At 39.8% G+C, this 17305-nt stretch overlaps 1 protein-coding gene across 3 annotated transcripts in view; it reads right to left on the bottom strand.

Annotated features, from left to right (window-relative positions):
* Positions 1-13895, bottom strand: part of LOC127418356 (AP-4 complex accessory subunit RUSC2-like) — a 32871-nt gene extending 18976 nt beyond the window's left edge. The window contains exons 1-4 of one of the 3 annotated variants that reach the window (XM_051658963.1): positions 13740-13895; positions 7593-7641; positions 2628-4321; positions 1891-2437 (exon numbers count right to left, since the gene is read on the bottom strand). In XM_051658963.1, coding sequence (XP_051514923.1) covers positions 1891-2437; positions 2628-4175 — 2095 coding nt within the window. In that variant the 5' untranslated portion in view covers positions 4176-4321; positions 7593-7641; positions 13740-13895. The remainder of the gene's footprint in view (positions 1-1890; positions 2438-2627; positions 4322-7592; positions 7642-13739) is intronic. The other 2 variants (XM_051658953.1, XM_051658972.1) reach the window with 2 other exon arrangements.
* Positions 13896-17305: the final 3410 nt, after the last annotated feature.

The following is a 17305-nucleotide window of genomic DNA, read 5'->3' as shown; positions in this document are numbered from 1 at the left end:
CATATTTAGTGGTACATGCTAAAGCAAGGATTATTGTTACTATTGATCATACTATAACAGATTTAAAGAAACCCCAACTCAGCACACCCTGGATTTGAACTTACGACTCCAGGTGTGGTAGTCAGTGTCTTTACTTGCTGAGCTACCCAGGCCCCCTGAACCCTAAGTATAACTTGGGTGCTTAACTCATCCTGCACCATCTGTGTTATGGACATGAATGATACCTCATTTAATCAAAAGAACCACATTGCAATGTGCTAAAAAAAAAAAAAAAAACACCTGAGCAACCACATAGCAATTGCCCAGTGTTCTACTAGCAAATCTACATTCAGGATGTTTACATGTGCTGCTATAATCGAGCTACAACAGGTTTTTGCATAGTCGAGCTACTGTCTTCATCTGTTTGTCCAGATATACATTAACCAATGCGTAATCTAACATTTGAAGGAAGGACATCAAATTCACCGCTGTCTTTTGAAGCAAGCATACCACGCTAAGGCCAATTATGGTACATTTAATGTGTACAATTGCATTATCTCTGTCTGTTAGTCAGACATTGTAATAATCTGGTACGATTTCAGTCAGACTAAAGCACTTACATTACATTTTAAAAAGACGAAATATTGTTTTAGTCCGACTCATATTGGACTTTTTAAGTGCATGAAAACATACTGAGTGAAACAATGAGAATTAGTGGTATGTTTACATTTACAGTAGACAAAAAATCTAGAGTTCTGGCAAACTAGCCGCAAACTTTCCACAAATTTGTAGCATATTTTCCGCTCATTATTTTCATGTGCAAATGAGCTTATTATTCGCTGCAAATGTTTGCCAGAAGTTTGCAGCTCTTCACTGGTAGTGGCGAACCTGTAGCAAACCTTTAGCAAGTTTGCCGCAAAGTTCATATGCATGTGAAAATAATCAGTGGTGAATTTGAAGCAAATTTGCAATGAACTCTCGATCCAAAAGAGAACAAAGAGACTGAAAAGCAATAGTGTACAAATCACCTAAATGGCAAATTCATTGACCTTGTACTTCTTGAGAATATACAATGTTTGCTAAGCTAGGCCTAAAATGCTAAAGAAAAGTTCATGTTTATCTATATTTGTTGCTACCCAACCAATACACAGTCAAAAAGAGGCCCTAAATACAAGTCACTATTGGATGCCAGGCTGCGCAACAGCACTATTCAGAAAAGAACAATGCAAAGACAGCAGAATTCAACATCAGGAGCTATCCTCACACCTGCTACTTATATTAAACCTGTAACCACCAAGCAACTGGCACTAACAGACAAAGAAAAAACTATAAGTATCAAATAATGGTGAAAGAACGTGGAACACAATTTCAGTGTAATTAATTTACAATAAAGTAAATCTACAATAAAATAAAGCCTTACTTGAGAAGACTTATGTATATAATCCAGCTCTTGCAAATGACATTCTTGCAATAATGCAGCCATCCTCTTTTGTAGATCAAATGCTGCCATTCCTATCATGTTGGAATTACTGTAATTATGAGATGGCAATTTGGAGATTCTACTTGGGGTTGTTTACATCCTCTTCTATGGTTTCTATGGCAACACTCATAATGCTAAAATAGATCCATGTGTGCTTTGTTTTTGATTACAGGAAAATACTTAATCACTAAATTAATTCATCTCTATATGCTATTGCAAAATATTTAAGAACAAATAAGGCACACAGGGTAACACTATTTTTGACATGTCAAACAGACCTACCTTTAACTGTTGAGACCGTTGCCGTTTTATTTACATCAAATCAAGAGAATTTTGAGCTTTTATAAAATTAGAATTTAAAAGACATGTACAGATTTTACAAATTGGAAACACACAATTACAGTAATTATGACAAAAAAACCTGCTCTTACCTTCTGCTTTGGTTCGAGTCTGTTTGGCTGCTCCTCCCGGTGACTCTCGCAATGGTGTACTCCATGGTCTATGTGGGTAGGACATATCACAGCTCCCTTGGCTGTGGCATCGAGTGAGTGGCGGCAGACTGTGGCTTTGACCCTGCTGAAGGTCTTCCACGATGGGTGAGAACTCTCCAGAAGAGTGGGAGTGTGTAGACGTGGCCTCCATGCCGCCCTTTTGCAATGATGACCCTCCAGTTCTCCTCTTACTCCTTGCTATTTCTGCAAAAGAAGTGACCCGTGGTGGAGGGGGCGGGCTTGGGGCTGCACTTTCACTTAGGCGGACTGGGCAGCTTAGCATTCGCTCCAGCGATCTGAGGTGAGGAGATGGTGACTTGTTCAAGTTCCGATCATAGCTGCGGGAACGGGGGCGACCACTTCCCAAAGTACCAACTGTATTGCAGGCTGTCATAGGTGTGGAGATGTTGATATACACCTGCCCCTCAATGACATTATCATGGGTAGAGTCAGTCAAATTTGGATCATCCTCCGTTTTTGCTTCATTCTAATAAAAGGAAAGGAAAAGAAAGTAAAGAATAAGAAAGGAAAGTAAGAGCAAGAAGAAAAATAAGAAGGTAGATTTAGTGAGGTCTCATTGCTGAGGATAATTGAAATTTAACTTTTGAAATTTAACTGACCTAATCATGGCTCACTGGCTAAATGTAAGTTATTACTGAAAGTATCAAATAATATACCAGCTCTGTGTCCTCTTCCTCTTTATCCTCTTTCATTTGTTGGAATAGGTAGTACTCTGTTGGCTGAGTGGGACTTCCTTTGCTGTGTTCATCCGAGCAGCTTGTGACTGATGACCCCGCCGGACTGGGAGAGGACTGGGAAGAAAGGTCACAAGTCACAAGCTTGTAGTAATTCTGCGTTGCTACAACCAAGCGAGCCTGGCTTTGAAGACACAAGGTGAGGTCATTGGCAGAGGTTTCAGCAGAGGACAAAGCCTCACTTCCAAGGTGGTTGTGGTATGAGTTACAGTTGGCATCTAGTTCCACTGTGGCACCTTGTGGCTGAGATGGACATACAGAGGAAGAGGAAGAGTTTGCACATTCTTGAGTGGCTGAAGGATACTTTGGGGGTTCTGTCGGGGAGGTGTGTAAGTCCAGGTAGAAAGCTCCATGTCCACTGCTACACTCTGTCCCGCACATACCAACAAGCTCGGACACAGAAGAGAAACTGGTTTGGTCGGCAGAACTATTGATATTGAGTGATGGCTTTGCTGGGACAACGTAGTTCATTTTGTTGTAAATTGTACTGAAGTTAACCAGCACTCCATCCGAGCTGTTACAGGAGGAATCACTGGCATAGCTGTGGTGACACTCGGAAAATGATTCTGGGAAAGGTTCAGGGTATGGCTGGGAAAGACCGCAACAGGAGCAGTGAGGCGCTGCCAGACTGGAACATTCGGAGCTTCCTCTGCCACCCTGCATGGACTGGTCTTCATCATCATCATCCTCACCCCACTCTTGCTCGCCACAATCCATTGAGAGGGTGGAACCACTGCTTCCATGACGTCGCTGGCTGTCCAATCTCAGCAAGTTCAGGCCTTCCAAGTGAGTAGACAAATCAAAAGTCCCACCTATTGTATTGTCTCTGCTCTCTGCTGCTCCCCTTGGGCCATTTGCAGAACACCACTTTTGCTCTGTAGAGTCATGCAATAGAAAAGGTTCAGCGTTGTAGCCAAGGTCATGTAAGTGGAAAGGTGACAAGTCTTCATTTGCAAGTAATGCATGTGAATTTCCATGCAAGTGAAAAGAACAGTCTTCCAAATATCCATTCAGATTGTCTTCATCCTCTTCGTCTTCAGTGTTGAGCAGAAAGGGGTTACGTCGCAAGTTTGGCCGTTCATGTATTTTCATCTGCAAGGTTTGAGCCTGATCTTCAGAGTTACTTGATGTGAAAGAAGAAGTGTCACTTGCCATGCCACCTTCTCTTCCACCTCTTCCTTGTTTTTCTCCACTTGTCATCCCTTCACCCCCATTAGTGTCGCTAGAGCTAAGGCTGCTGCTGGATGTCTGTATGAGGCTGCTGTACACTAGCGCCTCCCTCTGTAGAATGTCTCTCTCAGGCAGAGAGGTAGTCCGGCTTAGTCCCAGGTTCTCCGGACAGCTAAAGGGATTCCCGCTCCTTTTCAACGTACTACCACAGTACTGTCGCGAACTCGAAACCTGGCAGTGGACCAGCGGAATGTGGTGGACAATAAGGGTCTCCCCTGCTAGCTTAGGTGGGCTGTCCATATTCTTCTAGCGTGGGTGAGAATGAAGAGTAGTCACAGAAGTTGATTTAGATATTAGTTCACACGTCCAATGCCAATCCTTGGTTTTGGAGAGTGATGAACATTGAAGAAAAGGTTAAACAGGATGTCTTGACGGCAGGAAAACATCTGAAAAAAAAAGGAGACAGGATTCAATTTTGAATTCTCTTCACGTAAGGCATTTTAGTAAGGTTTCTTGTTTTGTAATGTTGGCATTCGTAGCATTTTCAACAAAGACGAAAGTCTGACAGAAAAAAATTATCCACCGGAGGAAACCAGCAGAGCCAAAACCGGACAAAAAGAAACCCAGGTACATAACAAATACATAAATAATTTAGTAAACTCAATTAGGGCTGGGACGATTCATCAACGTAATCGATTACAGAAATACGTCGATTTGCATAACATGCGTCGGCGCGTCGCAATGGAGTAATGAAAATGGCAGTGCCCGGTTTAAATATGGATTCCCCCGAAGAACAAGCTGCAGCTAAAAAAAACTCGCCTACGGTCATCTAAAGCATGGGAGTATTTTAGCCAGAGACCCAACAATGTGGTGCTGTGTAAGCTATGCAAATTGGAAATGGCTTATCACAGCAGTACAACTGCCATGAACGAACACTTGAAGCGAAAGCATCCCGTAGAACTTTGTCAAGACGGCAGCAAGGCAGCACCATAAGTCCTGTTTACTTTTTGTCCCCACCCAAGCATGACATATTAGTATTACAACACGTGTTTCTGTTAGTAGTAGTCACTTTAATTGATTTTCTTAATGTTTCCTCATTGCCCCCATGTTAAAAGTAATTTCTGCACCGCTGCTAACGTAGGGTGACCATTCGTCCTCTTTTTCGGACCTTAAAAAAGCGTCCGGCCGGGATTTCTAAATTTGCGAAAATGTCCAGGATTCGGCTTTAGTTGCATTATGATGAGCATCTGGTCTAATACTTCATTGTGTGTGCGCAAATATTTGCATTGCTTTAACCCCTCTTTGTAAGTCCTGCCTTTTCGCACACCAATTGGTCAATTATAAGAGGCTTGCAGCAACTATTGGCCAAATTCCTGCCTATCAATCTCTCTGCGAACGCGCGAAGCGCTGTTGTGTTCGGCATCAAACAGTTGCTTGACAGTAGCAGCAAATGCCAGCTGAGTGGAAACAATGCCCAAACGAAAGTGCAAATTTACAGAAGATTTTCACAAAAAATTCCCATGCTTTCGCCAGGTCGAGATCCGTGGGAAGCAGAATGTATGACATGTAAAGTTGGCACTTATGTGTCAGTTGCTAATAAAGGTGCAAGTGATTCAGAAGCACACATTAGTTCTGTGAAGCATAAAGGTCAGCAAAAGGTGAAAGTTCATCAGGTAAATTAACGGACTACTTTTTGTGACCAGGTAAAATTGTTATCACATTACTTCATTTTCCATGGCCATTCAAAATAATAGTAATAGTAAATGAAGGTACACTCATGGCATCAAATATTTTATTTTAGTACATGGACATTCAAAAGAATGTTGGAAATTTTTATTTATATATATATATATATATATATATATATATATATATATATATATATATATTTATGTTATGCTAATAGTGTCTTTTTTACTGTATTAAAGTTTGCATTCATAGTAACACTGTTTTTTGTTGCAGAATAATGCCCTGCAGTGCACACTTTGTTTCTTGTACATTTGTTTGTGTTTAAGAGAAGATGATTTAATACAATATTGAAACATTAATGAGACAAGTTTTTTAATATTTATTTTTGGTTAATTCATTGTTATATTAATCAAGTAATAATTATAAAAAATCTTTAGAATAATCGGCAAATTAGTCGTTAAATTAATCGACTAATCGGAAAAAGAATCGTTGGATTAATAGATAAAAGATAATTGTTAGGTGCAGCCCTAAACTCAATTTAAATCCTCCTTTATCTGCTCAGAACCCAGAGATAACATGGACTCAGAATGTGGTCTATTGACTACAAACTTACATGTTTAATTAATTAGGAACACATGTCCACCTACTTATTCATGCAATTATCTAATCAGCCAATCGTATAGCAGCAGAGCAGTGCATAAAATCATGTAGATATGGGTCAGGAGCTTCAGTTAATGTTCACATCAACCATCAGAATGGGGAAAAAATTTGATCTCAGTGATTTCGACCGTGGCATGATTTTTGGTGCCAGCCGGGCTGGTTTGAGTATTTCTGTACCTGCTGATCTCCTGGGGTTTTCACGCACAACAGTCTCTAACGCAGCGGTGGGGAAACCTGCTCCTGGAGGGCCACTGTTCTGCAGAGTTTAGCTCCAACCCTAATCAAACAAACCTGAGCAAACTAATCAAGGTCTCCAGGATTACTTGAAAAAATTAAGGGCAGGTGTGTTTGATTAGGGTTGGAGCTAAACTCTGCAGGACAGTGGCTCTCCCTTTACGCTGAATGGTGCCAACAACAAACAAAAAAAATCCAGTGAGCGGCAGTTCTGTGGACGGGAACGCCTTATTGATGAGAGGTTACAGAGATTGGCCAGACTGGTTAGAGCTGACAAAAAGGCTACGGTAACTCAGATAACCACTCTGTACAATTGTAGTGAGCAGAACAGCATCTAAGCATGCCTAACACATCTAACCTTGAGGCGGATGGGCTACAACAGCAGAAGACCACATTGGGCACTTTGTTAGGACCATAGTGTTCCGAATAAAGTGCTCAGTGAGTGTAAATAATTTACAAAAATATGTATAGTAAGGAAATGCATTTAAATTAAATTAACACAAATGTTCTAAAGCTTAACGTAATCAATGGAGAAAATTGAGTGGACTGCTTGAGCTAATTAATGATTAATGCATAGAGTTAACATAGCATCTGGGAGCACTCTATTCTCTCATTTCTATTTTTATTTATTATTTACATACAACCAAACACACTGACTTTCACAGCCATCACCTCTATAATAACAGCAAGGGAGATAGAAGGAAAGCGATTAGATGTTTTTGTACTCCATTTACTGTAACTCTCAAGTGATTTTCTCTAGATGCTACATAAGCATTCTCCATTGCAAGCTTTGAAAATCATCTTCAAGATGAAAAGACAGCATTTACACTTTCACAATTACTGATAAAAGGATTAGTCCTTACAGCACAGTGCAAAAGATAAAAGATAATGACTTTCAATTCAGATAAAGAGGTCTACATAAAAATCTCTCGCATACAGGTCTATTAAGTCTTTAGGAAGACATCACAAGATTTTGTCACTTTTATTTGTATGGACGGTAAGGAGAGGTAAGGTGCTTTCATACAGGTCTGTGCATTCCCTTTCTGATCTGTAAGTATACAGAGCTGAGTGCTTTAAAGTCAGATAGAGAACGAAAGAGAGAAAGGAAGGGAGGAGTAAGTGGTGGTGATTAACCTTATTTCAGTCAGGAGGAAATCTTGAAGAAAGACCTGTTGTTGGAGCTCTAGGTGGGCAGACAGAGACAGAAAACAGTAATAGGACATGAAGAAGTGTTGGTGGTAATTGTTGCTCCATTACACATTCACTGGACAAAAACAAATGCATATACAGTAAGCAAATGGAACAGTGACATAAATGTTCATGAGATTTGTTTTAGATGAAAGTGTCTGTTAAATGACTAAATGTAAATGTAATGTAAAATGTAAGCATTATATTTAGATTTGTCATTATTTTGAAAAATACTGAAGTCTAACTCTCCTTTTTGTTGTTTTTCACTCCATTATTCTCTTACAAATCTATGGCTGAAAGAATGCATTTCAGCATTCAATTTCATTTCCTGGTTTCTACCAAACAAAGGACAGAGATTATGCATTAAAACCAAAAAATGTTGTATTGTGTTGAGGTCTAAAAAGTTTATAATGCTAATTTATTAACAATTTAAATGCAAAATAAAACCTAGTTGATTTACATAACAATAAACATGGAAATTCTATCAATTTTGCCTGTACAGAGTCCGAAAGATGGATGTGTCATACAAGATCACCTGTCAATGAAAACCCTCACTGTAATGTCTGCTCAAGTGGGGTCAGATTAAGCTCTTTAATTAAGCTACTTTAATAATGGCCAAAAAGTAAGTTCTTCATCAAATACTGTAAATTGACAGTATAGGAATTCGGAAGTGTTCTAGGAAGATTTATTATGAAGTAATACTGAACCCATGGTTCTTAAAGGTGCACCCTGTAAGTTTTTAGCTGGCTCTTACTCATCCCATCGGTCCCAGTAGTACTTTTGGACTCTATACTGACACCTACTGTCCTGGATACAGGAAGTTTGTTTACTCATATATATATATATATATATATATATATATATATATATATATATACACACACACACACACACACACACACACATATATATATATATATATATATATATATATATACACACACACACACACACATTCATGTTCACACACATACACACAAACATATATACAGTATATACATACATATACACATATACATATACAGGTGCATCTCAATAAATTAGAATGTCGTGGAAAAGTTCATTTATTTCAGTAATTCAACTCAAATTGTGAAACTCGTGTATTAAATAAATTCAATGCACACAGACTGAAGTAGTTTAAGTCTTTGGTTCTTTCAATTGTGATGATTTTGCTCACATTTAACAAAAACCCACCAATTCACTATCTCAAAAAATTAGAATACATCATAAGACCAATAAAAAAAACATTTTTAGTGAATTGTTGGCCTTCTGGAAAGTATGTTAATTTACTGTATATGTACTCAATACTTGGTAGGGGCTCCTTCTGCTTTAATTACTGCCTCAATTCGGCATGGCATGGAGGTGATCAGTTTGTGGCACTGCTGAGGTGGTATGGAAGCCCAGGTTTCTTTGACAGTGGCCTTCAGCTCATCTGAATTTTTTGGTCTCTTGTTTCTCATTTTCCTCTTGACAATACCCCATAGATTCTCTATGGGGTTCAGGTCTGGTGAGTTTGCTGGCCAGTCAAGCACACCAACACCATGGTCATTTAACCAACTTTTGGTGCTTTTGGCAGTGTGGGCAGGTGCCAAATCTTGCTGGAAAATGAAATCAGCATCTTTAAAAAGCTGGTCAGCAGAAGGAAGCATGAAGTGCTCCAAAATTTCTTGGTAAACGGGTGCAGTGACTTTGGTTTTCAAAAAACACAATGGACCAACACCAGCAGATGACATTGCATCCCAAATCATCACAGACTGTGGAAATTTAACACTGGACTTCAAGCAACTTGGGCTATGAGCTTCTCCACCCTTCCTCCAGACTCTAGGACCTTGGTTTCCAAATGAAATACAAAACTTGCTCTCATCTGAAAAGAGGACTTTGGAACACTGGGCAACAGTCCAGTTTTTCTTCTCCTTAGCCCAGGTAAGATGCCTCTGATGTTGTCTGTGGTTCAGGAGTGGCTTAACAAGAGGAATACGACAACTGTAGCCAAATTCCTTGACATGTCTGTGTGTGGTTGTTGCCTTGACCCCAGCCTCAGTCCATTCCTTGTGAAGTTCACCCAAATTCTTGAATCGATTTTGCTTGACAATCCTCATAAGGCTGCGATTCTCTTGGTTGGTTGTGCATCTTTTTCTTCCACACTTTTTCCTTCCACTCAACTTTCTGTTTACATGCTTGGATACAGCACTCTGTGAACAGCCAGCTTCTTTGGCAATGAATGTTTGTGGCTTACCCTCCTTGTGAAGGGTGTCAGTGATTGTCTTCTGGACAACTGTCAGATCAGCAGTCTTCCCCATGATTGTGTAGCCTAGTGAACCAAACTGAGAGACCATTTTGAAGGCTCAGGAAACCTTTGCAGGTGTTTTGAGTTGATTAGCTGATTGGCATGTCACCATATTCTAATTTTTTGAGATAGTGAATTGGTGGGTTTTTGTTAAATGTGAGCCAAAATCATCACAATTAAAAGAACCAAAGACTTAAACTACTTCAGTCTGTGTGCATTGAATTTATTTAATACACGAGTTTCACAATTTGAGTTGAATTACTGAAATAGATGAACTTTTCCACGACATTCTAATTTATTGAGATGCACCTGTATATGAATATATATACATACATATACATGACTAATCAGTCAAACACTACTGAGACATGGGGAGCAACACCCGTAGCAGAAATATTCCAGCTTTATTACAACATTATAATCTGATGCTGCAAGGAGTTCACCAAAAAATGTTAATTCTCATCATTCACTCATCCTCATGTTAATCAAAACCTGTATGCAAACAGTCTCTTGTTGTGTTCCACAGAAGAAAGAAGGTCATATGGGAGAGTAAATGATAAAAGAATATTAAACTGGGTGAACTTTTCCTTTAAAATAAAAACAAAAAAAATACAGTGAGGCTGGTCAAGGGAGGAGGAAATGCTCTCTTTCTTTTTCCTCAGAGTCTCAGTGTTACATAACTAAAGGCCGTGACAGGCGCTGCATTCCAAAGCCCTGGGCGTTTAGCTACAAGATCAGCTGCAGCCAGACCTCAACAAGACGGCATGTCTCTGTAATACATTATGACACATGCACAAACTAGATGCAGTGGTTTTTATGAAGGTATTCAGACTTGTGTTATTTTTAAGCTACATCAGCTCTTTTTTGAGTGAAAGTTGAAGAAAAGTGTGCATTTTTGTGTCTTTGGTTTACTACTATGGTAATTATGATTACGATTAAAGATTATTATGCCAAGTTAACAGCTGGTAATTGTTATTGACCCTCTTTTCACAGTTATAGAATAAATTCTACATACTCTGATTGAACACATTTTAATCTAGACTAAAGAGTTCTGAATAATGCTGTATTTACAAAAAGATCAATTTCTTCACAAGAAGAAGAGCGGTTATGTTACTTTAATATTGACATTAAGGAAACTGGAAGATGACAATATGAAAATTGCCTGGGGGGGGGGAAAAAACAGTCAGATGATGATGAGTAAACTGTCTCAGAATAGCTAGACCAAGGCTTCAAAATATAAACACAGGTTATTATATTTGTTATTATTATATTGTAACACAAGTACAACTTTCTAGTTTGACTTTCTGTTAGGGGTACTTCATACTTTAATATCCAAAAAACATTCAACAAATCCTTTACCACCATAAACACAAAAATATAAAACCCGGTGTACAATACCAAACCCTTATAGGCCTATCAAAATGAAGATTATCTAGTATGAAGCAAAGTCAAAGTCCCGCAGAATGAAGGTAAACATAAAGCTCCTTTCAGCAAAAAATAAAGATTAACTGACCACAGGCTACAGACAACTTCACAGCCATTACGACAATATGCCATAGCTCTTACATATAGTAACCGTAATATAACTGTGGTATTTATAATAAGACCATAGTAACTGAAAGTAAACTGAGGATGGCTCCTCGTTATCATGCTTCAGATCAATTTAACTGTAGTTTCACTAGGCCTAAAACAAACTATATATTTTTTGTTATAAATACATTCAGAAAATATAAATACAGCTTCTCTTTAGAATAAAAAAATTAAGTAGATTCCCTCACTGGATTATTTAGTATAACTCTTCAACATTCCTGCCAAAATACAATGAAAAAAAAAAAGACTAGTAAGATTTACTTAATTTGTATTATTTCGCAAGTTTTTGGACAAAGTTTTTAATGGTATAAAATTAAGTAAAATCTACTTCGCTTCATGGCATAGTATTGATTAAAGTGAGTGAGTAAATTTAACCTAAACATTTCAGTTAATAAAGTAGCTTTTACTTACAAATCTGATGTACATTTAGTCAAATTTAAATAACATTTTATCGGAACATTTCACATTTTGAACTTTCCTTATAAACATGTTTAATCGTGTACCACATGACATACGGAAGCCTTACACAGAGAAGTTCAATGCATGCTATATAGTCTATTAGACAACATCAAGGGCGTAGATTTGGCAAACAATGAAACCATGCAAGCTCATTAATTATTCAAGCCCGGTGCATACTGGAAACACCAGCTTCGAAAAGATAAGTAAAATGTACTTATTTTATTTACCTGTGAAATGTACTCAAATTAACGAATAAATATGACAAAGTTTTCTACTTAAAGACTGATACATGATGACGCACTGTAAAGATAACAACCATTAATGAATAATATTTATAAGAGCATTAATTTTTACATGTTTGAATTTAAGTACAAATATATAATTTACTTACTACTTTCAAGTTCATGCTTAAACTAACTTACTCAGTATAGAAAGCTTTACAACAAAAACTATTTTTTTCAGTGAATGAAGTAAGTTACTACATAGTAATAGCACATACGGCCACTTTTAAACTCTTAATAAATCAAATAAAAAAATAATATCGAGATTTATATTTAAATTACATTTCACAGTAACCCCAGTCATGTCTTGGTGCTGTCGTAAACACAAGCTGCTTTTGTTCAATTCTGTCAGACTAGAAAGTTGTCTCAGCGGACAGGAAGACAGGCTATGCTACTTATGTAACGGACAAATAAACGACATATTCAATCATATTTCTCCGTATAGGAATGAAATGCCTTTTTCACCTTTTAAATCACTGCTATGACCCTCCAGAAACAGGAATTGCACTACGGTAGTCCTACAAACTGTCAAAAGCTTCCGAAATGTCTCTCTTAGCTCACTGCATACATGAACAATTGGGCTCGTGATCAGTTTATTTGACGGCGCGCTCTAAGAATAATAATAAAAGAAGGTCATGTTTGTTTGTAGCGTATGTAGCTAATACATGGATGTCAAATAAATAACTAATAACAAGGATGTGCCTGTAAGGTGCGTTTATACATTGCCCGGCTTGCATTAATTGGTTATTTTGATGCTCATTTGCTCCATCGAATTATTTTTCTCTGTCAATATTTTATTATTTCTAATTTAATTTATGATGCACGCTGAAGCCTAATGCTTTCGGATGATGATGTGATGTGACTGGTGCGCTCTGCTCGATATGCGCAAACACAAGGCCCAAACAACGCGCCCATAGCGAATAACAATGGCATATTTGACATAACGGTAGCACGCCCGGTATTTGTTGGGCTGTTTGGCTGCTTTAAGACGCGTTGAGATATCATTACACGCAATACATTATCATAATGAAGGCCAAGACGAAACATAAATAAATAATATTAAATCTGCACCAAAACATGGAGCCTCCACAGCCAGTCTATGATCGCTAGTTTCCATACACTAATATGATTGTTTTCGGTCATGATTCTCGTAATACAATATTCTAAAGACAGATCAATCCAGTTTTAAGACTGTATAAACAATTGTAAGTGCGAAAATAACTGTACACGTCTTCATAAAAGGGTCCCGGTTTAAAGCATGTATATCTTTTATCGGATTAACACTTATAAAAGATACACTCCTTAATGTTGCGATAGTGCAATCTTATTATTTAACACCAGCACTGTAAAAACTGAATCAGCGGTGATGTAAGATTTGCCAGCGGGCAGCGTCTCTCCACTGACGCCCCGCATCGATCCGTCGTGTTTACCACGTTTTCCATATAATTACAAAATAAAAAGCATATTTATACTCACGTTGACGACAAATGGAATCTCCTTGGTTCCCACTGGGATCAAAATGTAAAATCACGGTGACCGATTCCACGTTTGCGTTGATTTCGCAGGTCAGTAGATTGAGCGCAACAGCGGCGTATGATCGAAGAGAACGGCGCTACGTCAGGATGAAGCGCGCCCTCGCTCACCCTCTGGGCTATGCTGGCTCGAGTCAGATTTGCAGGGTCTCTTTTGTCAAGGGTAACTTTTCATTTAAGTGTGGTCAGGGGCGTAGATTCCAGGGGGGGTAGGGGGATATGGTGGTGGTATCCCCCCAATGTTGAAGCCAAATCTACTCCCTTGAGTATGGTACTGGAACACAAATCACATTTATTAGTGGGTCCAGTTGACTGCTTTTGGACGTCTTGAACACGTGAGGGAGGGTGGGGTATGCTGGGATTAGTGATGGGTCATTCATGAATGATTCATACATTTTGAATCATTTCAATAGCCTCAAAGAGTGATTCATTCATTTTGTTGTGGCCGCGAATGCATAAAATCCGTGCTCGTGTTTCGTTCATTTGACGCGGGACAGCCGCATAGGCTGGAAACAGGTACAGGAAACAAAACTGATTAGTTCACCTCCCAAGTCTTCGGGTATGAGTGTTTCATTCATCTGACACTTGACAGCCTCATAGGTACCCATAGGATCGGTACAGGAAACAGAATTGATTAGTTCACTTCACGAGTCTTCGGATCTGATCTTGCGTTCATTTTTCACGTGAAAGCTGCATAGACTCTGTATTGGAAACAGAAATGAGTTCATACTCCCAACCTTTCTTACAAGCGGTTAGTTTGATTGTAGTTTTACCTTTACAGTTTCACAAATTGTGTCTGGTCTCAAATTTTGGCTTCTTTATGACTTGCAGTGTACAACTTTGTGAATGTTTCTGTCATGGTTCTTTTCCATAACACTGAATCTGATAATAAAGTGTTAGTTGAAACTTCAAACTTTCTGAATGATCGGGAAAAATAACATTTATAAAGCAAGATGTCTTAAATTCAAGCCCAGTCCCAAACTTTACAACTTTTATATTTTCTTCATAAAATGTCATAGACTATAAAAGCTATTAGAAAACCCCATATTGACTTGACTACTGAACTGATTTTGAATAAACTGTAATATATTTTTCCCTCATGATGCATCCTCTTGTTGTATGATTTATGTCCTTATTGTGAACTGCAGACCCAAATCAAGTATGCCTTAAATAATATCCCTTTGAATTTACTGATTTTTATTGATTTTATTGAATTTATCTTTGGATTTATCAACAGTCATCTAAGACTTTAACTTTTTATATAATTTAAATTTTATACTTGGCAGAAACTATCTTGTAAACACATTCTATATGAAATACATGAAAATAATTAATCATGACATCATTCTTATGATTTTAAAATGTATTTTATTATCACACTACATGTATTTATCACGATACAAACAACTTGTTTTCTATGCAGAGCCTAGTAGCAGTCACGTGACAAATGAACAAAATTACTTGAATAAAGATTCATTAATTTTGCTGAATGAGATTCAAAGATCCAAGTCATTAAAATTATCTGATATTCTTATCACTAGATGGAATGTCTTATGTTCCCCTGCAGGCAGTCCTTTGTTCATTTATCTGCGAGTCAAACAGTGGCCTGCTCTAGTCATTGCTAAAGAGATGCATTTCTCATTGTTCTGTGAAAGAATGCATGCCTACACTTTCTGTCACATATTCCCTGTTGTTTGAATTGACTTTTATGTTGAAATTCTGGTTTAGTTTCCTGTTAGTTTTGTAGTCCTTTGTAGTTTCTTTTCATGATTGGTTTTCCCCTGATTGTTTCGCCAGGTGTTCCTCGTTCCCTTGTTTTCCCCTGGTTTCTTTGTCAGTCTTCATCTGTATTATGCTGTGCTATGTTCCCTGTGTTTTGTTTCATAATGTTCTGAGTTACCTGGTTTACCTTTGTTTTATTAAAAAGGCTGCATTTAGATCCTCATTCCTCTCCTGTCTCGTCACAGAAAGACTGACCAAGAAATGGATCTAGCGGCCTTCAGGATTCTGCTCCTTCAGCAAGGGGACCGTCCAGTTGAGGATCACGGCCGTGAGTTTTTAGAGCTGGCAAATGTAGTGCACTATCCAGACCGCTCTCTGGTGGTTTTCTTCCGGGCCGGTCTGAATAGTGCACTGAGGGAACTCATGACTCAGGCTGATCCTCACTGGACGCTCGGCGATTATGTGGAGAAAGCTCTGGAACTTAGCGGTTCCCCTTATACAGTGGATTATGGCGGGAACCCAGGGCCAAAACCTGCATCCACGGCCCGTGTCTCGAAGCCTTCCACGGCCCCTGTCTCGAAGCCTTCCACGGCCCCTGTCTCCAAGTTGTATGATTTGCCACTAATGTCGGTGCAGAAGACCCTACCTCAAAAATTGTCTGCGCCCACTCGTGCCACGGTCAATGAACCAGCGCCCACGCCTGCCACTGTCAACGAGCTAATGTCCACGCCTGCCATGGCCAACGAGTTGCCAGCCTTGTCCGTCCCAGAGCCAGCGTTGCCAGCCTCGTCTGTCCCAGAGCCAGCGTTGCCAGCCTCGTCCGTCCCAGAGCCAGCGCTGCCAACTTCGGCCATCCAGAGGAGGAGGAAGAGAATAAAAGTTTCCATTACCATGTCTCTTCCCATGTACACGACCACGGAGGTCGTTTCCGAGTCTCCTCCCATGCCCACAACCACAGAGGTCATTCCCAAGTCTCCTCCCATGTACATGACCACGGAGGTCTTTCCGGGTCTCCTCCCATGCCCACGACCACAGAGGTCATTCCCGAGTCTCTGCCCATGCCCACGACCACGACCACGGAGGTCGTTCCTGAGTCTCTGCCCATGCCCACGACCACGGAGGTCGTTCCTGAGTCTCTGCCCATGGCCACGACTACGGAGGTCGTTCCCGGGACTCTTCCCATGTACATGACCACGGAGGTCATTTCCAAGTCTCTGTCCATGCCCATGACTACGGAGGTCGTTCCCGAGTCTCATCCCATGTTCACAACCACAGAGGTCATTCCCGAGTCTCTTTCCATGTTCACGACCATGGAGGTCATTTCCCATTCATCCAGAACTCTTTGTCTCGAGCCTCCTACAGCTCCGCCTTCCACGGCTTGGCCCCTCGTGCCTCCCACAGCTCCGTCTTCCACGGCTTGGCCCCTCGAGCCTCCCACGGCTCCGTCTTCCACGACTCCACCCCCATAGACTATTTCCCTGTCGACTCCGCCCCCAGAGACTATTTCCCCGGTGGCCGCCCACCTTATCTGCTCTGGTCTACTTGGTCCTCCGAGCCTGCAGCGTCGCCCTGGCTCTCCATCCTTCCGGCTCAGTCTTGGATTCAAGCCTCCATGACTTTGCCTTGTTCCTCTGCTCCCCTTGCTCCTTGTGCCCCCTTGAACTACCTGTTTTCCCCCACACCCCATGGACAATTTTTTTTTCTTTTGTTTTTTGGAGCGTCTGGAATCCGCTCCTTAAAAGGGGGGCTCTGGCACATATTCCCTGTTGTTTGTATTGACTTATGTTG

This window comes from Myxocyprinus asiaticus, chromosome 3 (genome assembly GCF_019703515.2).
Source record: "Myxocyprinus asiaticus isolate MX2 ecotype Aquarium Trade chromosome 3, UBuf_Myxa_2, whole genome shotgun sequence".
Classification (NCBI taxonomy): domain Eukaryota; kingdom Metazoa; phylum Chordata; class Actinopteri; order Cypriniformes; family Catostomidae; genus Myxocyprinus; species Myxocyprinus asiaticus.
This window is presented reverse-complemented; position numbering and strand designations above follow the sequence as displayed.